The sequence below is a fragment of the Paramisgurnus dabryanus genome, chromosome 14 (assembly GCF_030506205.2).
Source record: "Paramisgurnus dabryanus chromosome 14, PD_genome_1.1, whole genome shotgun sequence".
NCBI lineage: Eukaryota > Metazoa > Chordata > Actinopteri > Cypriniformes > Cobitidae > Paramisgurnus > Paramisgurnus dabryanus.
Window position 1 is genome coordinate 14394472 of NC_133350.1, and position 27331 is coordinate 14421802.

A 27331-nucleotide genomic window follows, 5' to 3' on the forward strand; every position below is an offset into this window, starting at 1 on the left:
CTCCTCTCTCTGTTTTCCTCCCTTCATCTCTGTTCTCGTCTCTCTGTCTCTGTTCTCCTCTATCTGCTCTCCTCTCTCCGTCTCTGTTCTCCTCTCTCTGTTCTCCTCCCTTCGTCTCTGTTCTCCTCTCTCTGTTTTCCTCCCTTCATCTCTGTTCTCGTCTCTCTGTCTCTGTTCTCCTCTATCTGCTCTCCTCTCTCCGTCTCTGTTCTCCTCTCTCTGTTCTCCTCCCTTCATCTCTGTTCTCCTCTATCTGTTCTCCTCTATCTGTTCTCCTCTTATCTGTTCTCCTCCCTTTGTCTCTGTTCTCCTTTCTTTGTTCTCCTCTCTTTACCTCTGTGCTCTTCTCTCTCTTTTCTCCTCCCTTTGTCTCTGTTCTCCTCTCTCTGTTTTCCTCCCTTCATCTCTGTTCTCCTCTCTCTGTCTCTGTTCTCCTCTATCTGCTCTCCTCTCTCCGTCTCTGTTCTCCTCTCTCTGTTCTCCTCCCTTCGTCTCTGTTCTCCTCTCTCTGTTCTCCTCCTTTCGTCTCTGTTCTCCTGTCTTCACCTCTGTTCTCCTCTCTCTGTTCTCCTCTCTCCGTCTCTGTTCTCCGTTCTCCTCCCTTCATCTCTGTTCTCCTCTCTCTGTTCTCCTCCCTTCGTCTCTGTTTTCCTCTCTCTGTTCTCCTCCCTTCGTCTCTGTTCTCCTCCCTTCGTCTCTGTTCTCCTCTCTCTCTTCTCCTCTCTTTACCTCTGTTCTCCTCTCTCTGTTCTCCTCTCTCTGTTTTTTCTTCCATTTGTCTCTGTTCTCCTCTCTCTGTTTTCTTTGTCTCTGTTCTCTTCTTTCTGTTTTCTCTCTCTGTTCTCCTCCCTTTGTCTCTCTTCTCCCTCTGTTCTCCTCCCTTTGTCTCTGTTCTTCTCTCTCTGTGTTTTTCGTCTCTGTTCTCCTCCCTTTGTCTCTCTATTCTCTCTGTTCTCCTCCATTTTTCTTCGTTCTCCTGTTTCTGTTCCCCTCTCTTCGTCTCTCTGTTTTCCTATCTTTGTCCCTCTGCTCTCCTCCTTTCATCTGTCTGTTCTCCTCCCTCTGATCACCTCCCATTGTCTCTGTTCTCCTTTCTCTGCTCTCCTTACTTCGTCTCTCTGCTCTCTCTGTTCTCCTCTCTTTGTCTCTGCTCTCCTCCCTTCATCTGTCTGCTCTCCTCTCTTCATCTCTTTTCTCCTCTCTCTGTTCTCCTCCCTTTGTCTCTGTACTCCTCTTTTTGTCTGTGCCTTTCTGGTTCTTTGCGTTTTTGTTATCTCTTCGTCTCTCCATTCTCCTCACTTCATTTCTTTTCTCCTCTCTCTGTTCTCCTTTCGTTGTCTTTCTGTTCTCTCTTTGTCTCTCCGTTCTCCTCCGTTCATTTCTGTTCTCCTCTCTCTGTTCTCGTTTCATTGTCTTTCTGTTCTCTCTTCGTCTCTCCGTTCTCCTCCGTTTGTCTCTCTCTGTTCTCCCTTCATGTCTTTATTCTCTCTGCTCTCCTCCCTTTGTATCTTTTCTCCTCTCTCTGTTCTCCTCCCTCCATCTCATAATTTCCAACTTATTTCTTATCAAATTCCACATTTTCCATGAGCAAAATATCTGAGTTATGCTTTCTACTCTATACTATATATGTTAGAAATTGAATAATTTATGTCTTTTTATATTTAATCAAAATTTTTTTAAGAGAATCATTTGAGATAAAGATGATATGTCAGTCATCAGGATTTACAGTAGATGTTTAATGGGGAACATCTGCTTGTGAAACAGTCATGACCTCTTTGATGACTGTCTAGACATATTTGTGAGGTTTCATGTGAAACTGTTGAACAATTGAGTTATAAATGACAGTCAAATGTTAGTGGGCACCTGTAGTGATTTTATCTTCATGTCTTGAAAGGTTTCTTTTGCTGTGAGTCAGGAGAGATGGATGAGAGAGCAGGAGATCCCCGACCACCTGTGATGATGTCAATGTTGAAGGAGGAACCCCAACTGAAATAAAAACCTGTAAGTAACGCGTGAACAAGATTCATTATAATCTACAAAGATTCAGACTCTAGATGGGTTTTGGGGTATGTTGCTAATGCTCACAGTGCAGTACTCATTAAAAATAAACGTTAATGTCAGATTAGGCAACAGGAGTACTGTACTGTATCACAGAGTATTGATAATTAAGTTGATTGACACGTTTACACAGGATGTGTTCATGTAATGGAACAGAAGACGGTTGATAACACGGTGAGACGCCTGTCAAACATGTGTTCATATAGAAAAAACAACACAAGAAGTCATCCTTTGTGATCAGACTCTCTTACTAGGTTTTATAACCGAGTCTGTGTCTCTCTCTCTATCTTTCCTCTCTGTGCTGCTATCTGCACACTAATGAGAGAGTGAACTGCAGCTCACCACGTCTCACTCTCTCTCTCTCTCTTTCTCTCTCTCTGCTCTCATTCCTTTGTGCTTGTTCTTTTTTTAACCTTTCGCTCTCACTCTCTCTCTCTCCTCCCTCTTACTGCGTGTGTGTGTGAAAAACAGACGCCCATGTGAGCAGCAGCGGTGGTCCCGAGCGTCAGCGCCAGAGAAATCTCAACGGCACCATTCCAGCGTTCTGCTGCGGATCAGGCGACGGGCATGTGAGAAGATGTCCGTGGGAGGCTGCGCGTGTCCCGGTAAGGTCGCCGTGACTACCGCCCGTTGCCGAGAGAGACCGAGCGAGTTGTTGGAAGCGCGTCCGTGCCGCCCGAGGGCTCTCTTGCAGTGACATATGGAAAGGACAGCAGGTTTAGATGGAAACATGGCCGCTTGTGTTTTGACGTTTGAAGTGCAGGATGAAAGCGTCTGATAGGGAAAATGGAGGAGTTTGGCCGTGCTTTTAATTTGCCCAAACAGCTGGTTCGCATCGGTGACATTTACAGCCGAGGTTTTGCGTCGCCTTGTTGTGGTTGATTATTACGTGGCCTAAATTTCTAACAGGCTGAGAGGGAAATGAAGGTTTCTGTAACAGGAGATCAGATGTGGAGAAGGCACTTTCAGAGACGGATAGATGAAACAAATCAAAAGAGATCCAGGAGTTTTGTGAAGTGAGATGATTAGAGGCTAAAGGTCATGTTCGGTTTAAAAGTCGACCCCTGCTGTCTGCTGGCGTGTGATGGTCAAACGTAAATCTAACATCAAAAGATTTTTCTGTTACATCTCAGATGGGCAGGCGAGGGGTTTCCTGATCCCTGACCAGAGATGCTTAAACATTATGATATAAAGTATGTTGTTGTAGGAATAACAACAATGATAAAGAAACTAAAGAGATTGTGTATGTATGTGTGTATGTGTTTGTGTTTCTCGGTACACTCGACCATCATGAATCTTACTATAATGTTAATATAGATCAACAAGTGCTCAAATCACAGCATCTGTCTGAACAAGAGACATGGGCACAACTCTTTATTCATATATTTATTTAACTAATTGTACTTTAAGAAAAGGCTAATAAAGTTTGTAAAATGTTTTTAGAAAAAGTTTGTTCATGCACTTTCAAGCTAAAGAAGAAATTTCAAGCTATCCAGATCTTTATGCTGGATGCATTCAGTGCTGTTAATCCCGGACCCACATTTGATCTGAGCCACATGAGACTGTAGCTGCGTTTCCATTGCATATTTGCGCAAAACTTATGTGATATTTTCTAAATGTTGATAAAAAAAGTTTTGTGAAAGGATGGCGTTTTTATTAACCGACTTAAAACGAGTTTTTCCTCTCGCAATAAGTCATTCCAACCCAGCTGGCATTTCAAGGTTGAATCAACGTTGAATTACCTTTTGATTTTGCTAATTGAATCAACTTTGAACAAAAATTTTTTTTCAACCAAATTTCAACATTGATTTTTAAGCATTTTATTAACTGTTTGCAACCATTTAGCATTAACTGTTGTATAAACATTGAAACAAGAACTGACATTATTTCAACGTTGAAGTTCGGTCATATGCCTGCTGAGAAAAAACATCACATCGACTGATATTGGTAGGTCTACTAATATTACATCCACTGCACTAGGCATTATTTTTTAACCGAAGGAGATGTATTAATTATCCAAACATTAATAAGAAGGAAAGCCCCCTTAAACTTATAAACGGGTTTTTTTGGAGGTACAAGTACATTATTTTAAATGTAAAAATGAAGTAGAAGTTATCCAAACATTATTGGCAAGGAAAGCCTCTTATACTTGGGAGCAGACCTGTAATGAGGTGTTTCTGAAAAAACTTTTGCAATATATGGACGTGTTTCCATTGGCCGTATTTTTAATTTGCAATTGGAAGGGTAATGGAAACGCAGCTCCTGTTACACCTTTAATAAGACAGACATGATCTGTGTGGATAAAGAGTGACATGAAGGTTTGGGATGATCTCTCTGTTACCTTCTCTTTATCTCTTTTAATGAAGGGCTGTCACTCTGGTCGTTGTTTTAATATTAGTTTTATGATTACTTATAAAAAAATGTGATCCTCTCCCCTTCCACCACCTGTCATAAAGAGACCGTAGATAAAATCTGATAGATAAAATCAATTCTTTGCTCTTTGGTTTATCTCCAGATAAATATCATGTTTGAGTCAGAATATATGATGGGATTTATTTACCTCTTCTAAAGTTTGACTTCCTCCTTTAGATGATTCTGTACGTACAGCTTTATGGAGCATAAAATTAATTCACAGTCACACCGCTGCCCTCATGAATCACTGGGTTATTTTAGATGTTAGCTGTAAATCTAAAGTCATTCAGCAGCCATCAGTCATTCATTCAGTTGCTTTATAGTTGCTCCAGTGGTGGTTTGATGGAGAAACCTGAGCCGTGCACCGATGGATTTATTGATTTGGTTAAGGATTCTGAGTGATTTGTGGGTTTGTCACTTTATAGGTTGTTGAGTTTATATTTTGTTATTCAGTAGAAAGTAAAGTTTGGTGTTTATTAGGCAGTGAGGATTGTGGCTGGATTTGTATTTCACAGGAAATAAATATAACGAACTGAATGAAAGTATGTATGTATGTGAGTCCGGTATATAAATCTGTGATGCACAGGCAGATGTGATGTTTTTGCATCCATATGAAATGTAAGCTCACACTTCAAGCCAAAATGTGCCTTTTTGATTTTCCCAAAAAAACAGACACGTATTTATTTAAGTACTGTGGTCCAAACACAGATCTGTGTCTTATATGTGATGCAAATATTCTGATTTGCACCACGTTCACCTGCATAACTAGAAATGCACACATTTGAACGCCTTTAAACATCTTATTTTTCCTGCACCATTTTTATCTGTCTCTCTTTCTGTCTCTGCATGAGAGAACAAACCTCTCAACATACAGACTGAGTGTCACATGGTCTCCTTGATTGGAGGAAAATCACTTAAAGCAGAGCACTGGAAACATGGCAACAGCCATAGCCAGCAGTTACACAACCACAGAGAGAGAGACAGACAGACAGACAGACAGAGAGAGGAGGAGGAGGAGGAGGAGGAGGAGGAGGATCGGTGAGGATGTTTGTGTTGAAGCAGGAATGAAGGAGGGGAGGTCGCTAAGCATTACTGTGTGTCTGAGTGTTTCATAGTCAGACTGATCTGTCATTGGTCAGACTGTTTCTGCTCATCAGACCTGCTGTCTCCTGCTCACCACACCACAGATCTGGAACAAAATGGCTTCCTGTGCAGAGAACACAGCATCATCAGGGCAATGTGACGTACCCATCAGCCATCACACACCCCAGTGAATGAGCAATAAAACCCCTCAACCGTCAGTACTGTGTGTGTTTGTTGTGCTGCTCACAGACAGATCTTGTGAACAGCTTTATTATGTGATGTTGAGCTCACATAATCATTGGTTTTTGGCGGAAACATTTCTTTGAAGCATTCAGAGATTTAAAACAGTTGTGCATGAAGGATGCTTGTGTTGTTGTAAATGGTTATTTAGGGAATTTAACCGAATAGTACTGGAATGTATCTGTTACGTGATACTTCATAGTTTTGTGATTTATTTTTCTCCGTGCTTTTTGTTAGTTTATGACATTTAAAGGAATAATCGGTACTGTGCTTTTTGTATGTATGGTAGTAAGGTTTGGTATTCATTTTCTGAAATTAAAGCACCTGAGCACTTGTGACATAATTAAAATATAATTTCTCAGAAAATGTATTTATTATCAAATAATCAATTTTTCCTAAACTCCTGCACTGTAAAAAGAGAGAAGTTGGAGTAACTTAAAACAAATTACTTAAATTGGTAACACCCAATAAATTTAAGTTTATTCAACTTAAAATTTTACCTTAGTTTTACTTTAGGTGAAAATCCTTTGTGTTTAAGCTCAACAAGGGTGAGTAAATGATGACAGAATTTTCATTATTGGGTGAACTATGCCATAAAGGTTGTCTTGATAATACCTGAATTGTATTATTATATTATGAAAAAAACTTTTTAAGTTGATCCAACTTTTCACTTTTTACAGTGTACTGCAAAAAAAAATCTTAATATTTTTGTCTTGTTTCAGTAAAAAATATCTAAAAATTCTTAAATTAAGTTGCTTTTTCTTGATGAGCAAAACGACCCAAGAAAATAAGTCTAGTTTTTAGACCAAAAATATCAATTTTAAGCGATTTTGTGCATAAAACAAGCTAAAAAAATCTGCCAATGGGGTAGGCAAATTTTTCTTGAATTTAGTGTTTAAGAAAAATTTTCAAGATTTTTTGCTTGCCCCATTGCAGATTTTTTTGCTTGTTTTATGCACAAAATCACTTAAATTTAATATTTTTGGTCTAAAAACTAGACTTATTTTTTTTGGGTTGTTTTGCTCATCAAGAAAAAGCATCTTTTTTACTAAAATCAAGACATAAATACTAAGAATTTTTTTCTTTAAATTAATTTTTTGCAGTGTATAGACTGATATTTTTCTGATGTCTGGACTATATCATGTTGTCTATTTTAGGTGAGGGAAATGTATGTCTGTTATGAATGTGACAAACAAGACATACGTTGCATAACTAAATGCATAAACTAAAAGCAAAATACTCAACAAATAGAGAAGGGGTGTCTCTTTAAAGAACAAATAATATTTATTTCATTTTAAGTTTCTTGTGCGCAGATTATAAATGTGACATTTCTGAAGCTACACTTTACCAAACTATGAAAATTTAGAGAAAAATGTTTGATAACTTAAACAGAGCCCTTACATTGGTATTTGAGTCCCCTAATATTGTTATATCAGTATGGTAAAAAATATTATTTGCTAAATGCCTAAATGTAAAATATCTGATCTGCTGCCATAAACATTCAGCCTAACAAACCCACTGCTGTCTGCTGTATTAATAAAAACCAAGCAACAGTATTGACATTTTCTTTAAATAAATAAAAATATATGCATAAATATTTACAAGATGATAACTTGACGCTGCTCGCTGAATTAACCAAGCAATCAAAGAGGTGTAGCTATGTGTGTTTTGCATACTGTTTCATATACTATTGTTTTAATACACAATCTGTTACTATTCCACTCCAAGCTTTCATTCATAAAGCAAATTAATATGAGCCCTGCCAGCATCTCACCATAAGGTGACATCTGAAAGCAGACAGCCTGACAGCTCTTGTTTACTGCATCTAAAAAGATCACAATGTCTGCTGTGATCGGTGAATCTGTCACCTGAGACCTCTTCTCTCCGTCTCTGGATCTCAGTCTGAATGCTGTGATCAGCGCTTTACAGCTGCATTGATTTACAGCTTAGCGCAACAGAAATGCGCCAGCCCCGTGGGAGACCTGTCAATCATTTCAATGCCACACCCACCTCTTTGTGTCACGGGTGGGAGGAGGGGTTAACCGGTCAAAGCTGTGAATTCACCTCCATTCTGTGGTTTGGACCGCTTCTGTTCATTATATCTGTGAATTAAAGTGCGTAGCTCTGTGTGTCTGTTTCTCTGAAGTCACAGTGAATTATGGGTCGTGTCTTCAGCGGTCACCAAAGTGCAAAAATGGCAAAATTTTAACAATGATCCTTATTTATGGATAATAAGAGCACATACATATTTAACCAGAAATGCTGCTTTCATAATCTATATACAGAGTACATTTTTATTTTATTTCAGTGTTTCATTTAATGTCGTGGAAAACCTAAAATCTTTTTAACATTTATTTTCTGAAATGAAAGTAATACAATGCAAAAATGACTTTCTTACTAAGATAATTATGTTAATTACTTAATTACTTATATTAATGTTTTATATTTATATAAAATGTGCATTTATACTCCAAAATAAATAAAATTTTCTTAGTATTTTTTCTTTTTTTCAGTACAAGTATCTACAAATCTTAAATCGAGATGTATTTTCTTTATAAGCAAAATCACCTTAGAAAATAAGTCTAGTTTTTAGACAAAAAATAAACACAATTTAGGTAAATTTGTGCTTAAAACATGCAAAAAAAAAAAATGCCAATGTGGTAAGAAAATTTGTGTTTAAGATAAAAGTTAAAGACTTTTATTCTCACCCCATTGGCAGATTTTTTGCATGTTTGAAGCACAAATTCCTAAAAATGTTGTGTTTTTTTTTGTCTAATTTTTTTTGCTCATTAAAAAATGCATCTTAATTTAAGATTTTTTAGATATTGGAACTGAAAACAAGACAAAAATACTAAAAATATATATATATAGCTTTATTTTCAAAATAAAAAAATATAACATTGGCTAGAAATGTAAATTTTTTATGTAACCTATGAAATAAAAAAATATTTTTTTAGTAACCACAAATGACTGGAAAGTCATGAAAACATTCAAATTCAATGTTTTAAAAATGTTTTTATATTTATATTTCCATCTACTAAAACATTCAGTGGTTTAGATGAGAGCTGCTATGGTGTGTGGTTTGCTTTGGGGCAGTTTTTTTTTTTTTTTTTAGGGGGCAGGGAGTCTTGCATTAGTGGGTGTTATCATTGCCGTGACAGATGTAAACCTCTTGACTTCCTGTTGACTGGGGAACACAGAGGGGTTAGATAGTCCTCAACCTTCCCCCATCCCTTCAACTACACCCCTCAGACAACAGCCTGGCCACCAAAGATACCCGACAGACAGACAGACGGACAGACAGACAGACCGAGTTGTGCTCCTATCTGCTCCTCTGTACACAGCATAAGAAAAGTGTCAACATGACAGATGAACTAGATGCAATGGGTGAGAATGAGGACATGTTTTTGGTCTTAACATTTTATTTTTATCAAGCATTTGATATAAATATCACTATGGCTTATTGCTAAGCGAACATTACTGCCTAACATATTTGCTTTGTGTGTTATGATGAGAAACATCTCTGCGTGAAGTTAAAAAGAGTTTTAGTGCAATGTGAAGTAGATAACCAGCGACTGCAGTTTAGTGAGCACTGTAAACTGTTCTAGGGTCAGCTGAAATTCATTTGTCCAGCGGGTGGACTGTAGATAAGACATTCATGTCATGTCTCCCTGACAGCTAAAAGCTGAAGACTGAGCCTGACTTTGACCTCGACACACATGAGAAGATTAACCTCTGTGTAGCGTTACAATGGCATGATCCCTGAACCTCACCACGGTAACACTGACAGCGTTTCCATGGTGATGGGATAAAAGGGTACTTCAAACCATAGGGCAAACCATAAACATGCGCACACGTGTGGGGATTTCATTAGATTTCCTAAAACATCGCTGGTTAACACATACAGTTTTCTTTATACAGAAAATGGCCCTTAGCTTTCAAAAAGTACACATTTGCACCTAAAGATATTATATTAGTACTTCAAAGGTACATAATGGTACCAAATATATACAGATCTATACCTAAATGGTACATATTAGGAGCTTTTAAAGGGCACTGCTCCAGTGTCAGCTGATATAACATGCAGCGATGAATACGATGTGTGTTGGTTGATGTATTGTGTCAGTGTGTTGAGTTTTAGGGTGAGTGCATGTAATCTGAAGAAACTCTCTAGGGACACGAGACAGCGCTGAAACATATGCAATAATTTGCGAATGCATTCACATTTGTTTTGACAGCGAGATGTGGATCTGCATTGTTTTTCACTCCATAACGTACAAATTGATCTGTCATCGTCATTGATCCGTCGCCTGTACTTTAAGTAGCTTACCATCGACCCGGGGCACAATTGATTATTTGAAATTCCCAGCTGTATAATTGTCACTTATCGGCTAGGTGTCAGTCAAAGAGCATCAGACTATGAAGTGAACTGATGCGATTGAGATGTGCACGTGTAATTAAATCATTGATTTGTTTTGACAAGTCTGACGATGCTAATCACAATATACACAGGACGTGTTTAGTCATTTCTATTACACAAATTGCAACTTCAGTTTATTTTTATGATGTTATTTTGTTAATTGAGTCTACAAGTGAATAATGCGTATGCTTGAGTTTTGCTGGCATTTGTAAACACACCATGGACCTCAGTTTTACATCAAAACCTGTAAATTGATAGTAATGTAAGATGCACGTGGCAATGAGAATTTGTTGTTGGTGATTTATTTGCTCATTGGTTAAGTGATAACAGAGGGAGATGTGAAAAGTGCTTAGCAAACAAAGCTAACAGCACTGGGGGAGGGAGACAGACAGAAGCCATCTCACACACACACACAGAATATTTAATGTCAATATTTTTCACACCAATAAAGCACAGATATATTTGAATGAATCGATGGATAGATAGACAGAGAGCGATGTAGACAATTAGATGGATGGACAGATAGACACACACACACACAGAGAGAGAAAGATAAACAGATAGACAGAGAGAGGGATAGGCAGGCAGACAGACAGTCAGGTGGATGGATGGATAGACTGTCAAAAAACTTTATTACAAATTAACACATTTTTAGACAGAAACAGATGGACAGAGAGAGAGGGGGATGGACAGATAGACAGGGAGAGGAATAGGCAGACAGACAGTCAGGTGGATGGATGGATGGATGGATGGGTGGATAGAGAGATAGACACCGAGAGAGATGGACAGATAGACAGAGAGAGGGATAGACAGACAGACAGATGGATAGACAGATAGACACAGAAAGGCATGGACAGATAGAGGGATAGACAGGCAGACAGACAAGACGGATGGATGGATAGACAGATAGACACAGAGAGGGATAGACAGGCAGACGGATGGATGGATAGACAGAAACACACAGAAAGGGATGGACAAATAGACAGAGAGAGGGATAGACAGGCAGACAGATGGATGGTTAGACAGATAGACATAGAAAGGGACAGACAGATAGACATAGAAAGGGATGGATGGACAGATAGACAGAGAGACATAGAAAGGGATGGACAGATAGATAAAGAGAGGGATAGACAGGCAGACAGATGGATGGATAGACAGATAGACATAGAATGGCATGGACAGATAGATAGACAGAGAGAGGGAGAGACAGGCAGACAGACAGATGGATGGATAGACAGAGAGAGATACACAGATTGACAGAGAGAGGGATGGACGGATAGATAGAGATTGACAGATGGATGGATGGACGTACAGAGAAAGAGGGAGACATGTAGACAGACAGATGTCTAGAAGGATGATTCACAGACACAGGGATGGACAGGGAGAGAGAGAAATAAACAGGGAGACGGGTGGACAGATAGACCGAGAGAGAGAGAGAGAGGGAGAGGCAGACAGACCGATAAATGGATGGATGGATAGAGAGAGGGGTGGCAGATAGATAGACAGAGAGAAATAGACAGGTAGACGGACAGACGGGTGGATGAATAAATTAATGGACAGATGGATGTTTATAAGCTCATAAACTAGAGAGAGAGAGGCAGACAGACCGATAAATGGATGGATGGATGGAGGGGTGCAGATAGACAGGTAGATAGACAGACGGGTGGAGGGATAAATGAATGGATATATGGATGTTTATAAGCTCATAAACGAGAGAGAGAGGGAGAGGGAGACTGACTGACTGAAGGATGTGTAGGGAGGTGAAAGAGCAGAGCGAGAGAGAGAGATAGTGAGTGTGCGAGCAGGCAAGCGAGCGTCACCGGGCCCGTGCGCGTCTATTGTTCGCTCAGCGCGTGAACACAAAGACTCTCGAGGCGGGTTCATCGAGCACGAGCGCCGCGGGACCTTCAGCTCGAGGCCTCGCGCGAGTCAAACCGGCACATTTCACGCGATTATTCACCGTTTATCCTCATGATTTTGCACCGATTCTCGTGATCATTCACGTCCCGGGATTCACATAAAACCCGTGAGGAGTCACTCGAGTCTCCGGTACGTCAGTGTTTCAGGTAAAGCTCTGGGGGTTTATCGGGCTATTTAACGTTATTTTAACGTAACGAAATGTTTTATTAATGTTAGTTGTTGCTTTTGATTAGATTGCATTTTACGATGTTATTCGATAATGTTTTGGTGTTCATTCTGACGGTTCATTTCGGTGTTTTATCGCGCCGTTAGCATTAGCATAAAGCCTCGGGCCCTCATGAAAGGCTTTTATTTATGCAGATTTATGTTTATTTACAACTGCAATGTGCAGTTTCACTACAGCTTTGACTTCTTAAGGTTTTTGGATGAGATGGGTCCGCAAATGTGTTTTATTTGTGAATGTATGTGTGTGATTGTGTAGTGTAAACAGACGGATGTGTTCATATGACTCACTGTTCAACTCTCTGATTCATCATTAAATCCTCTTTATTTTACAACGAAACCTTTTAAATTAAACGTTTTACTTATTCAACAAACACCACAGTGTTTATGACAATAATAAACTCTATAAAACTATTTTAAGATGAATGCATGGGTTTTCCTTATTTTCCTGATAAACCCTTGGTGTTATGTTTACATTCACTTTTTCACCTCTTGTTTATTTGATCATAAAGCCATTTAACAAACCCATTTAAAATCTCTTTGTATTGCAGAAATGCATGAATAATATTTAACATCTTGTCTTGCTGCAGTAATCCCATAGCAGCGCAATAGTTTGTGGGTTTAATCCCAGGGAACACGCATAATGATAAAATGTATACTTTATATTGTGCTTTGGATATGTATAAATGTAATGTAAAATCATATGTAATCATTACATTAAACACTTTATTAATCTGATAACAATGATGTAATTTTAAAGATGAGTAATGTTAAAGTGAATGGTGCTTTACTCCTTATATCTGGACCTGATGTGTGTTGTTTTAATATTGTTATACATATTCAGTGTAAAGTATTGCTGTATCAGCATCTATTAGACACACATTGACTCCGTGAAGCATCTCCTGTGTGTTTTTTCTTGTTAATTTCGTCAGTAATTTCCATTTGCTGGAAACCCATCAGCATTTTAGCGAGTCTCTGTGGTGTTGTGGTGAAACGGTCATTAGGAGATCATCATGTAGCTCTTTTCACATGTGATGCACCATTAGCCGGTTATTTCAGCCATAAAACCTCACACACATCACGACTGTAGTTTGTCCTCGTGCGTGTGTGTAACGTGTATTATATTTGTGTGTCACAGCTGTAATGATGTCTTCCTATATGCACTCAACTTATCATGTGACACAATCTGAAGGGAATTAGATTATCATCATCATCACATTTGAGTCTGAAGTAATGTGTGTACATCAAGAGGGTGGTGCTGATGTTTTGAAAGCAATTTACTGCTCAGGAAGTTTGAGTTAGTTTGATTTGATTTTTTTTTAAACTCATTAAACCAGCAGACTCCTAATGGGGCGTCCTGAAGATGTAGTCAGGGTGTAAAGTCGAGAAAACTTAAAAATGAGTTTAGTCTGTTTATGAATCAGTGTTGTTGTTTCTCTTGGTGTTACTGACCTGTGAAGCGTGACACTGATGTGTAGTATTAAGTCTTGTACTGTTGTTCAAAGGTTGTTTGACTGTGTCAATGGACAGGACTAACCTGTGTCCAGTGTCGTCCCTGGTGAATATTTAATGGTTGAAAGTCTGTGTTATGAATGTTTAATGAAGACAGTGCTCTGATGCTTGGACACTTCTGTATGAATTTATATTAATCCTCAGTTCAGGTTTCCCTCTTGAGAATTGTTGTAGTGTCATTCAGAAATCCACTGATTTCAGATTTTACTCTTGAGGTGTAGATGGATGAGGTATATGGTTAGCTGGTCAATAAACCCGACCCTAACTTGAAGCAGAAGGTTTTTATTACCTTGAATAGATTAGGGATGGGCATTTTTCAAAAATATTATTTTCAAATAATAAAAACATATATTTGATCATTAGTTTTTTATAAATACATTTAAGATTTCTTTTTTTATTTTGTCACAACTTTAACAAGCTTATAATTTTAAAATATCCAAAAGACATAGGGCTGCTCGATTCTTTTGGTAAAAATCATAATTCCGATTATTTAACAATGACTGTAAAAACATTTATGCAAACATACACATAAACATTTTTCTCAATTCAATGCATTGATTCAATGCATCAGTGCCTTTTAAACACATTTGTATAGCGGAACACAATTCATATTTTAAACACGAGGGATAGTTTTGCTTTAGCTCGCTTGAAATGCAGATAACTTTACCAACATAAACAGGATTACTACCTAGTGATCTGACTTTGGACGTGCCAGAGAGAGATGCGCCACAATGCAGCTGATTATATTTTAAACGCGAGGGATAGTTTGCATCAGCTTGCTTGAAACGCATAAAACTTAGGGGCTGTCCACACGGAGACGCGTATCACTGCATACGTATAAATTTGTTATCGTATTGGCGTATCATTCACACGGATCCGGCGTTTTGGGAGACTGAATCCGCTATTTTTTGAAACCGGGTCCTAAAGTGGATAAATCTGAAACCGACACCCTTGCGGTTTCGTCTGTACAGCCAATCCGTATATTTTGTGAAGCGAAAACGTCATCACATCACGTGTCGGAAGCGTCACACGTAACAGCAACAACAATAACGGCGGGTTACGTGATTGTGTTCGTGCTACATAAGCTACTAAAGCCTACTAGCTTTATTACAGCAAAATCTATTGCTTCTATGCAATTGTGGTGACCAACAAGCGATAATGGACAACACCATACGTTGGCTATGCGCATGCTCAAAGTCTTCTCCGTGTATAGTGTATATCTGTGGCAGAATTACAGCGCCCCATACTGGTCCGGCATATATACTACACCGCTTTCAGTCGGTTTCAGTGGTTTCGTGTTTACGGATTATTTTTTTAGAGCAAGGGAAAAAAATGATCGGATAGGGAATGCACCGGCTTCGTGTGGATATAGCCTTAATACATAAAGGATTACTACTTTGTGTTCAAACTTCAGACGCAGCGGCTTATGACACGCTGGATTTATACCTCAAAACCAAATGACAGAACCTGAATGCGGCACAATAAACAATCTACCTCGATTATCTTGTTTTTGCAATTGAAATGTGCGAACATCAAAATTGGAAAACTAATAATTGCACATTCCTAATAATGCATAAATATTTGACTAGTGGTGCACATCCCTAGAATGAAATAATTTTCATTAATGACCTGCTGACTGTACATCATCCTGCTTATTATATGACAACTTGCCAAATAAATGGATAGGAATATTGCTTTAAATTTTATTTTGTGACATAAAAAGAGAGTGCAGTCATAAGAGACATGAAATAGACTAGAAATTAAAGAAATCATGTGTCTGGACCAACAGTTAAGAGTTGTGGAAACTTAGTTAAAACGTATGACGGAAGTGTAATTAGAGGTGTAAATTGGACATCTCGTTATGATACCAATTGATATTGCCTGCGATATGATGTTTGACGATACCTTTAGGAATTTTGCGATACTATTTTGATGTGATTACTTGGGTATATCGATCAATTTATAGATATTAAAACAACATCTGACAGCAAACACAGCGATTTCTGTGTCTGTCTTTTCGCTACTATCACCAGTTTATTGTTGCATCGAAATCTGACGCACCAGCACACAGTATTTTCAGTAATCGAAAATGAATGGAAATTCGTAGACTGATGTTAAAATAAAGATCACTTTAATCAATAAGTTATGTGTGACATCGATGCATTGATCAAAATTGTAACGTATGATGCATCGATCTATATTGTTGTATTGTCAAACCCATTGGATTTACAATTCATGATTTTGGAAATGCGTTAGGTGGTGCAATTCATATCAACCAGCTGTTTGTAATGGCCCACTAACCTTTTTTATATTTGTTGGTCTTTGAAGTTTACAGTCAGGTTTCAGATTCAACAGTATTTATTTAATGATGCGGTGTGGTTTCTGTCCATTAGCATCATTCACCTTTCATATTGAACAAATGCTTCATTGTCTGGAGCTGCAGTCTGGTCATGTTTCACTGCCGTTTATAAATGCATTGGATAAGGATGTTAATGTTTGCTTTAGCGTTCAAAACGATCTTAACAATTACTGCTAGTTCAGTTTTTTCAATATTGGAAAAGTTGTTTTTGTTAAGGAAAGCGAGTATTGAATTACTTTTTACTTTAATTCTTCTGCAGTAATGCTTGTATTAAAATAAGTATGAAATATGTTTGTTTCATCGCATTGACTCAATGTTCTCGTCAACTTCATTCTTGTGTTTGGGTTATGAAATAAGAGACTCGTCTCTTGTGTTGTCACATTTTATGATGCGTGATGTTGACAGCTCACAGATTTATTTGCGAGACAAGTCGTTTGGTCATTATGAGGCGGAGCTGTTCCCGTGACAACAGGGGTCGTGACCTCATTGTGGCTGAATGCATCATTGTATAGATGTGTTTAATTGGTGGGATGGAGAGGGGTGTGTCTGATCCCCCCACACCCCCTGCCTTGAGTGTGTAAAATATTCACTGTACTGCTCCGCCCCATCCTACAGTTATGTTAATGAACTATATCACTTAAAGGAATGGTTCACTTCAAATTGAATTATTAACTAAATGTATAAGACTTCATTTCTTCAGCCAAACACATTCAGAGCTATATGAAGTAATATGGTTCTTCAGAACCTTAAAATTCACGCGAATTAAAGTAATTCACAAGACTGCATGGGGTTCATTTTTTTTGTAAACGTGTAACGATACGTTTGTGAGAGAAAATATATTTTGAGTGTAGTTAGCATTTGAATGTAAACACATCTAGATTAAAATGGTGACACGGTGGCTCCATGTCGGTAGGTGAGATGATCATTGGTTCTCGTGAGTCGTGACTAGTTGTCATAAGCATCACAAAACATGCAAGATCCAATAATTGTCTCACGAAAGCCATTAAAGCCCGGAATACACTGCAGGATATTTCTTATCACACTGTGCATCATGGATTGTTTAAACTTAGGTATGACAAGCATGTAGACTAGGGATGCACCGAATATTCGGCCACCGAAAATTTTATCACGGAAACAATACGGCTGAAATGACAAAACTTCTGTAGCTCTAAAAATAATAATATATTTAATTTATACAATAAAGACAGTGTTATCATTCATTTAATTTGATTTCTGTACCTAATGCTAATTTCAGACCTTATGTACAACTTTGTTCTTTTTTATAAATGTTTGCAATTTCTTTATTTTTTTATTAGATTCTTTCCACCCCCTTTTTGCTGATCTGAAAAATAATCCGATCTATGCCTCAAAAACTGTAATGTGATCCGAACCGTTAGTTTTTTTATCCGTCACATACCCCTAGTAAAGTTAGTACACAGTGATAGGCATTAATGCAATTGTAATAATAATTGACATAATTTCTTTCGGTGCTTCGGTTTCGGGTTTCAGCCTTGGTTTCCTCAGTTTCGGCCAAGAATTTTCTTTTCGGTGCATCCCTAATATAGACTGTACGATGAAGACCCCTAATGAGTCTGAAGCTGCGATGGCCGCGACACACGTTAGCGCAACGTCATTAGCATGCACTAGTTGTAAACAAATCCCATACGTAGGTTGTAGCAGCAAACACACGGTGCATTGATCATGCTGAATTTCTGACACCATCAGAAAACTATCGTAGGCTGTCTTTGTGAAAACGTCCATCTTTGAATCTTACTGTACCACATAGGACCACGATTGTTTTATGGTGGTTTGGACAGCCAAAAATCGTGCAGTGTATCCCGGGCTTAAGGAGAGTAAATTATAAAGTAGTTTTCAATTTTCCGTAAACTATTCTTTTAACAGAAGAATTGTTTGATGGTAATACATGTCATTGTTTATTCAACATTGATTTCTATCATCATATTGCTATTGCTATCATTTTATTTAAGCAGTGTTGTGATTCAGAGGTCGATGACTGTGTAGGCTACTTTAGGAGTTATTTTCCTACACTTAAAGTGCTGTTAGTCTCTCTACTTTGTGTCATACCTATAAAACCTCTAAAACAAGATAGATAACCTCATTTACTGTAGATTCTTGAGTGAAATATTGTGTTACTGAACCTGTGGATATAAATGCTCAGACGCACCAGTCTAAAAACTTAATGTGACTTTATTAAATGCATCTGAAAGACAAACCATAGAAATGAGTGTAAAGTGCAGATTACAACTAATCTCTCGCTCTCTCTCTCTCTCTCTCTCTCTCTCTCTCTCTCTCTCTCTCTCTCTCTCTCTCTCTCCATTCAGGCTGTTCCTCCAAGTCTTTCAAGCTGTACTCCCCAAAGGAACCGCCCAACGGCAGTGCTTTCCCCCCCTTCCACCCCGGCACCATGCTGGACAGAGACGTGGGGTCGGTGATTTTATCAACACTTTTGCCTGTGCTCTCATTTTTCCCATACAGTACATTTTTCCCAATGTACTGTATTCTGTCAAAAGCATCAATGTAGATTGTATCCTCATCCAGAACCCAAAACTAGATCACAGCCAGTTGCATAAACATTCAGGCAACCTACATCTTTTTAATTGTTCAAATATTTATTTTTCGACTGATTCTTAAGCCCTTTTCAGACCGAGATTACGGAAAATACACAGAAAATGCGTCCAGTATTTCTGGTGTCGGTTGATTGTTGGTTCATTCACACTAGGGCTGTCACAATTATTAAACTGCGATCTCATTGCGATTGTTTGACCTCATCGCAATAATTTCAGATCACCGCAATGATTGCACATCTTTAAAAAACACTAGGGGGAGCTCCAGCACATGTATAAATGAGACCGTATCAGATGGCGCTCCTTAACTGACAGTGTAACGCGAGTTTTCAGTTTTTGAAAGATATATTTATTAAATAATTGCTTTAAAATATGTGTTATGTTTATTAATATTTACTGCCAGAAGATTTAATTAAAACAATAATGTGTGAACATTATTTCATGAACAAAAACATTTATACAATTACATTTCAAAACAATTAACCGTCGTAATCGTCAAAGCCTTAAACAGGCAATAAATCATCATAACCGTCACAATTTATTAGACAATTTTCCTAATCTGGACAGCCCTAATTCACACTGCTAATGGTTTTCCGAAATCTTTCCAGGATCTTTGTGGTATGTGTGTGAATGCACGCAAAGACACGTGACGTATTTTAAAGTCCTGCACTTGGTATTTTTTTCCACAGTATCTGAAGTTTGCTAATTATCTGTGATTTCTCGCTCAATAAACCACGCAAGTGCATTTTAGTTTATGACAAGATCATGAGGAGCGTGTGATGCGATGTTCAGTTATGCTGTTGAATGATATCTGATAGTGATGAGCTCCCTGATCTCTGCTTCAGCCCAGTTTTCCGACATTTCTCATGAATGTTGATATGCATTTGTGTCAAAGAGCTGAACTATAGCTTCTTGGTGCGATGACATGCGCGTCCTCACTATGCCACACCCCTTACGGCATTGTTTCTGTCTCTTGTTCACACAAATGGTTTCCGTGAATGTTACAGCAATGTTACTAGATCCTTTTTACGGGAGCGATCCCAGAACATTTACAGGACACAGAAGCCTCTCTTACAATTTAACAGAAATCATCTGGGACCAAAGTGCTGTGTGAATGGAGTTTTATGTTCTCTTAGACAGTAGAAAGGTTTCTCTAACATAACAGGAACATGAGATGATCGTATACAGGAATGATCTTCCCTTAAAACCGAGCGTTCAGGGGACAGCTTCACACATCATGCTCTGATTGGACCGTATCCAGGAAGTGGGTTGGGCTTCCGTTGTTTAGAGATAGAAGTGTGTTTTAGATCCACTGTGACACACTGATAAACAGAAGAAAAGGACTCTCTTCCTGTCTATAACAGCCCTTACTCTTATTCAGTGACTGAACATGTGTTTTGTGACATCATGAGGACTAAAGTGAGGTGTGACGTGATTGTTTTGCTTGTGTCTGTCTCTGCAGCCCGACGCCCATGTATCCCCCCACATACCTGGAGCCAGGAATCGGGTGAGACATTTACACGATGTTACTTAAACTCGAGTGCTGTCTTATTGAGTTTAAATATCACCAGTATGAATCTGACGGAGTATCTCTCTGTTTCAGGAGACACACGCCGTATGGAAACCAGACAGACTACAGGATATTTGAACTCAACAAGCGACTTCAGAACTGGACTGAGGTGAGTCTGATGTTCTCAGTCTTGACTAACAGCACTTTACATTTTGAATAATTGATGCTTCTCATAAGTCTGATCCCTATACTGCTGGCACAGAATCAAATGATGATGACGGACATCTGATGTCAGACTACTGATTTTTATTTTCTTTCTCGCTCTCAGGAGTGTGATAATCTGTGGTGGGATGCTTTCACTACTGAATTCTTTGAAGATGACGCTATGCTGACCATCACATTTTGTCTGGAGGACGGTCCGAAACGATACAGTAAGCATTACACACTGCATATTAAGTTCATCTTTTAATGCTTAATCCTGTTCTGTACACACACACCGTTCAGGAATTTACAGGACTGACAACCGCATTCTAAAGCCGAATTTACTCCCGCAAAATGCAGGTAGTTGCAACCGCATTTACAGAAACTCTGCAAAGTGTGTACATAACCCAACTGAACAACTAGTAGGACTAGGCAAAAAAAAAAGATTTTTCGATTAATCGGTTTTTTTTTACGTGGATCGATTCAAAATTGATTCTCAAATGCCACGCATCGTTTTTTTTTTTTTATATGAAATAACCGTTTCATAGAGAAATGCGACTGTTCTGACTTTTTTCAGCATACATTTTTCATCAAAATTGTAATTTTTTTAACATAATTGTATGCATTTGAAAATTAGAGATGGGTTCTGTTTTAATGTACCCAAGTGTACCTAAAGTAAAAGAGTTTAATATAAAGGTTTGTGGCTCTTAATTTCTTTTTATTAATTACCCACTTGTAAACTTATGTTCACTGTTCTTTTTTTTAAATATAGTATTTGTATTAAATCTATATTCATTGAGTCGAATCAAGAATCGAGCATAAAAATCGATCCGAGAATCTGAATGGAAAGGAGAATCGATTTGATAGCTTGTGAATCGAAATCGAATCTATACCCAGCCCTAACAACTGGTAGTTAATAAAGTGTTTAAATGTGCATCACGGACATGACAGGTCTCTCTTAAATAAATAAAAATAAATGCCTAGAAGGGGAAAACGTCTTTTGTATGCACGGTGCAGAAAATAACAAAGGCACGAGCATTTGCTGACTAGTGTTGCCAGATCCTGCACTAAAAAAATAGCGAACAAGAAAAAAAACAAAAATAAATCCAAATGCTTTAACTCAAAGATCAAAATATTGGGACCGGAACCTTCACACTTTAATAACACCAAAAACTTGATCGTTTCATGAGCCAATAGCCTTAACAGTTATGCGCCCAAGCGGTTTATATGTACAAAAATGACGAGGACCTGGCAACACTGCTATACAGCCCGCTGTTGAGCAGCCTCAAAAATGTGTACAATGCACAACGCCAAGATGGAGGTTTATTGCAAAACATAACGCTGTTAAATAATTTTGGTCAAAGCTGTGAGTGATAAGCACCAGTAATGCGCACCCGATTGACATTTTCAACCAACCTGCCTGCAACTCAGACCGCAAAATAAATATTGTACCCGACCTGCTCCCTTGCCCGCATTTTTTAAAAGAAGTAATTGTTTAAAATAGTTCATTGCCATCTTTATTTCAAACAATCCGACTGCGACCTGAATATCAATAAAAATAATTTCGGATCAACCCGCGCATCACTGATAAGCACGCGAGAAGGCAGAACATTGCTATGGTTATCTCTGTGTCAATCATCACATTTTCGGAAGTCAGTCTTGTTCCGTACAGACACCAAACGAATATGTAGGGGATACACCCGCACATTTAAATGCGGTTGTTACTCCCGAAAGTTTGCAGTGTGTATGAGGCCAGTGACATTCATCTACTGATGTTTGTGTAGATTCTGAATCAGATCATCTGATTTTTATAATATCAGATGTAAACCGTTCACTATTTAGTGCTGATAAATATTTTGTCGTCTGTTTACAGCAATCGGCCGGACGCTAATTCCACGTTACTTCAGGAGCGTGTTTGAGGGCGGAGCCACTGAGCTCTACTACATCCTCAAGCACCCTAAAGAGTCTTTCCATAACAACTTTGTGTCTCTGGACTGTGATCAATGTACGATGGTCACACAGAACGGCAAACCCATGTTCACACAGGTGTGTATTTCTTTAAGAAGAACCACAGTGATGTTCTGGGAGCAGGTGCGTGTGTAATGTTTTCCTCGGTCTGCTGTTTTTCAGGTTTGCGTGGAGGGTCGTCTGTATCTGGAGTTTATGTTTGATGATATGATGAGGATAAAGACGTGGCACTTCAGCATCAGACAGCACAGAGAACTCATTCCCCGCAGCATCCTGGCCATGCACGTCAGTTCCTCTTCCTTTCTCACTCTCAAAGTCACATGTTGGTTTGTTTGTTTGTACGTCCTTCCTAATAATTTTGTGTAATGTGTGTGTGTGTCTCAGGCACAGGACCCACAGATGTTGGACCAGCTGTCCAAAAACATCACCAGATGTGGCCTCTCCAACTCCACCCTCAACTACCTCCGAGTGGGTCCAGATTCATTCCTGTGCAGAACGTTCAGGGTGTTGTTAGATTTGTCTTGACCTCTTTGTCTTTTTTCTTTATGCCTTCAGTTGTGTGTTATCCTGGAGCCCATGCAGGAGCTGATGTCCAGACACAAGACGTACAGCCTGAGTCCCAGGGACTGCCTGAAGACGTGTCTCTTTCAGAAGTGGCAGAGGATGGTCGCTCCTCCCGGTCAGCACTCTTTCTCTTGTGTTCTGCTTTCATTTAAAGTGTAGCTCGACTCATCTGTCTTACGTCTCTCCGCAGCTGAACCGGCCAGACAGGCACCAAGCAAACGACGAAAGCGCAAGATGTCGGGCGGGAGCACGATGAGCGCGGGCGGTGGCACCAATAACAACAGCAACAGCAAGAAGAAGAGTCCTGCAAACAGCTTCCCACTGTCCAGTCAGGTCCCTGTAAGTAACCAATCAAATCACTGCACTTGTTTAGTATTAACTCATTTCCCGCCAGCATTTTTTGTGATTTTCACAAAGGTTTCCAAAAAACACTTCCAGGAAATTTTTCTTCTTTAAGTATATAAACATACAAATATATCAAATGAATGAACAGACCCTCTGCTTTCAAACAAACAATAAACAAACAAACAAAATGGGAAAAATAAGTTTCATCCTATCTATAAATTTTTTTTCTCTGCTTATAACCTCTTAAATATGGGTAGATTTCTTCAAAAATAATTTTTTTTTGCAAAAAAAAGCTGAAGTAATTGCATTTTTGTAAAAGAATATTTTTAGAGATCAGAACGATTATCAAAACATAAACGCGGTGTAAAATTAAAAAATAATTTTTGCTTCAGTTTTTTTATAAATTAGGGATAATCGCAGAATTACAGATAACCGTTAAATCTTATTTGTAACAGTTTTTAATGCAAATGTTTTCTCTTAAATGACGAGATATCTCATCAATGGGAGAGCAAAGGGGCGGAAAGTTTCTGGTAAATTTCCATAAGAACTGGAAATATTCTAAATTGGAAACTTTATTGGAATTTATAGAAATTATTTGGAAATTTGGGTAAATTGGAGTCCTGATGTTCAACGAGCCATGGATTTATATAATTTAAATCTGGTGGTGTGGCCTCAGTGAGGTTCGTTCTCCCGAAGTCGTGTTGCTCGACCGCATACATACGTCATCGAGGATCTCACATTTCAATTAAAATACATTAGAAAATTAAGATTTATTTCTTTTAAGACATACTATCATTGTAGTTTCATTCTTACCTTGAAATGTAACGGTTGCTTTTCTGAAATTAAACCCGAAATATTAAACCTTGATGACGTATGCGGTCGACCAATGCGCCTTCCGGAGAACAAACTCGAAAACATGTTCGGGACGTGTCCGGCGGAACTGGCACGAATGGCCACCCTATGTGCATGTGACTAAGTAATGTGCAGGGTAGACATTTAACTGAAATTGCTTTAAATCTTCTTTTAAACAAAATTATTAAAAGATTTAAGTTCCCTGTTATAGTCAACTCTGCAATTAGTTTTTTCAAATTCCCAGTTTATTCCTATTCTTGAAATCCTTGAAAGTTTGTGAATCTGGTGGAAATAATTCAAGGCCCTGGGAAATTTTTTGAAACAATACTGTACATAGATACAGGTCATTGAAAGTGCTTGAATCTATTTTATGCAAGAAGTTTTCTGGAAAAAATCCATATTATTCCCTGTGTATTGTAGGATAATATCATAAAAATTCTAGACTTTTTAAGCACACGTGCTAAACTGTTTGCTTTAAATGCTTATATCTTCTGTATGCGAATGTTGATTCATACCAAAATGCTTTTTTGCATAGTTGTGTTTGACACATGAAAACGTCTCGGGTTACGTATGTAACTGTTGTTCCCTGAGAAGGGATCGAGACGCTGCGTCTCTCTTGCCATACTTCCCGCGTCCCTGTAACGCCGTCTTTGGCAATATTTCAGATAGTGATATACTTCCTGACTCCCGCGTCACCCTGTCTTTGTCGTTAAGCCTCACCATTGGTTGAATTTGATATACACATTCAGACGCACTTACCCCTGGAGGCGTCCCCAAAGTGTCACCACAGTGATGCAGCATGAGTTCCCTCAAAAAGGGAACTGTAACAATGTATCTTAAAAGGTAACTTAATGTAACCTTGCTCTCACTTGAAATGTGTCCCCACATTTAGTCCTTGAATTTGAGGGTATTGAACCTGAAAGTCCTTGAAAGGTCCTTGAATTTGAAGTTAACTAAAGTGTGGGAACCCTGTATTAATTCCCACGGAAAGTGTCCAGTCTTGAAAATTCCTGGAATTTTGCAACCCTAATTAAAGGAAGGTTTCAGTGTGCTTGCCTAAGATAAACTGATTGATGGTTTTATAAGTGTTCTTCCTCTCTGTACAGGATGTGATGGTGGTAGGCGAACCCACTCTGATGGGGGGAGAGTTCGGTGACGAAGACGAACGACTGATAACGCGGCTGGAGAACACGCAGTTTGACGCCGCCAACGGCATCGACGACGAGGACAGCTTTAACAACTCGCCCGCGCTGGGTGCCAACAGCCCCTGGAACAACAAGCCTCCATCCAGCCAGGAGGGGAAGAACGACAACCCCACCTCACAGGCGTCTCAGTGAGACTCAGGGCTGGGGGCGGGAGGGGGTGAGGCTGGGGAAAGCCAATGGGAGCGTTGGGAGTCAGATGGGAAGAAAGAAGAGTTGGTTCATCTATGTGCAGAACGGCACCCAGCGCTGGTCTTCCTGTGTTCGCAGGAAATAAACACAGATGACCAGAGATGAGAGCCAGAACAGTTTACACACACAGACAGACAGAGGACTCACAGAGTTTCTAATCAAGCGCTCATGGTTTTATTCTTGTTGTTTTATGGGGTTGAACCTCCTCTGAGGAGCATGTAGATATAGTTCATTAAGTTAAGATGGGACGGAGAAACCCTTGGCTGGAAGAAACTGACCGTGTAAAGCGTCAACATGTCAAAAAGGCAACAGATGAATCTCTAAAACTTGTTAAGAACACGTCTAGGTCAAATCATTTTTCTTTTTCCCATTATTTTTATTACTGTAGTACAGTTTTTCCTTTTATTGTAAAAACTGTTGTGCTACTATTATTATCTGCATAATTTAAAACATTTTATTGGCAAACACGCTACAATAATGTATGAATAGATACTTTATTACATAATACAGAGAATTGGGCGAGGTATTGTCATTAAAATAATGATGGTTCCAAAAATAGACATTTTGTTTTGGTTTAGATTTGAAGTATGTTCACGTGTTCTTCACAGATCTCAGAGATTCACATGCATTTCCGGTCTAAAGAGTCTGGCAAGAGTTCAGGTCTTCCTCTGACGAATGTTTGAAACTGTGAGCGCGTCACGTTTAATAGCCTGGATCCGTTCTTCTTTAAAGTTGACATTTTGGAGAATTTTATCCGTGTTTTATACCAGCCTCGATTTCCCTAGAATGTTTTTATTTCATTTCTCTTTTTTTACCGACAACGAAAGCTGCGAACCAAGGAGAAACGGGCCCACTGAGGTCCTAATAAATTCAACCCTCAGATTCTATTGGTTTGTATTATTTTTTAAAGAGAGTCATTTAGTGTGGGCTTTTGATTCATTTCTGTGTATTTGTGCTTGTATATTTAAGGTAGTAGCAGAGTTCTGTAAAACTGTATTGAGATGTATTCCTCTTTAGAGTCACATAAAGCCATTCTGATCTAATGTGTAAAAACAGGAAAAGGTGAAAGATTAAACACACGAGCTTCGTCTCTTCCCCGTTATTATTAATATTTTTTCCATTTGTGTAAAACTGAATGAGATCAAGGGCACAATCTCTGTTGTTTGTTTGGATTTCAGATCCACTTCATACACAAAAGAGATGCTTTAAATGTGATTGACATCTTATGTTTCTGGATTGTTTTTCAGTCTCTCTTACATACACATGAAGGTTTACTTTTATTTTGTAAAGAGATGCCAGTTATGCATAACTAAATGTGTTTCTTTAACAAGTTGGTCGTTTTTCTATCACTCAATACTGCTGAAATCTAACTCGGTTGTTTTTACTCTTTCACTTTTTTTCTTTTCTCTGCTGGACGAGTTTGAATTAAAGCTCTGCACTTGTAATTGAAACAAACTGGTGACTTTAACCTTGTAGATGCCCCTGACTTTGATAGAGCTTTGTTTTTCTTCCTCTTATTTCTGCCCTTGATTAAATTAATGTATGGAATCAATAAAATATGAATTTTCACTTTAATTGTTTCTGTGTAATTCACTTAAAACTGTCTTGCGATTTGTACACAACAAATGTAATATTGCAATAACTTGGGTTACACAAAAAAGAAACAAGCATTGATATCCGTGTGAA

The 27331-nt window shown here is 38.6% G+C and overlaps 1 protein-coding gene across 1 annotated transcript; it reads left to right on the top strand.

The window, feature by feature from the left end:
* The first annotated feature begins 2415 nt into the window (after positions 1–2415).
* On the top strand, positions 2416–27220 carry ldb1b (LIM-domain binding 1b). The gene is made up of 11 exons (XM_065259239.2): positions 2416–2663; positions 18569–18671; positions 20274–20318; positions 20415–20490; positions 20650–20752; positions 22396–22568; positions 22653–22775; positions 22875–22958; positions 23046–23169; positions 23245–23393; positions 25358–27220. Exons 1-11 carry the CDS (start codon positions 2636–2638, stop codon positions 25586–25588), a joined length of 1239 nt encoding a protein of 412 aa, XP_065115311.1. The 5' UTR covers positions 2416–2635; the 3' UTR covers positions 25589–27220.
* The last annotated feature ends 111 nt before the right edge of the window (positions 27221–27331 follow it).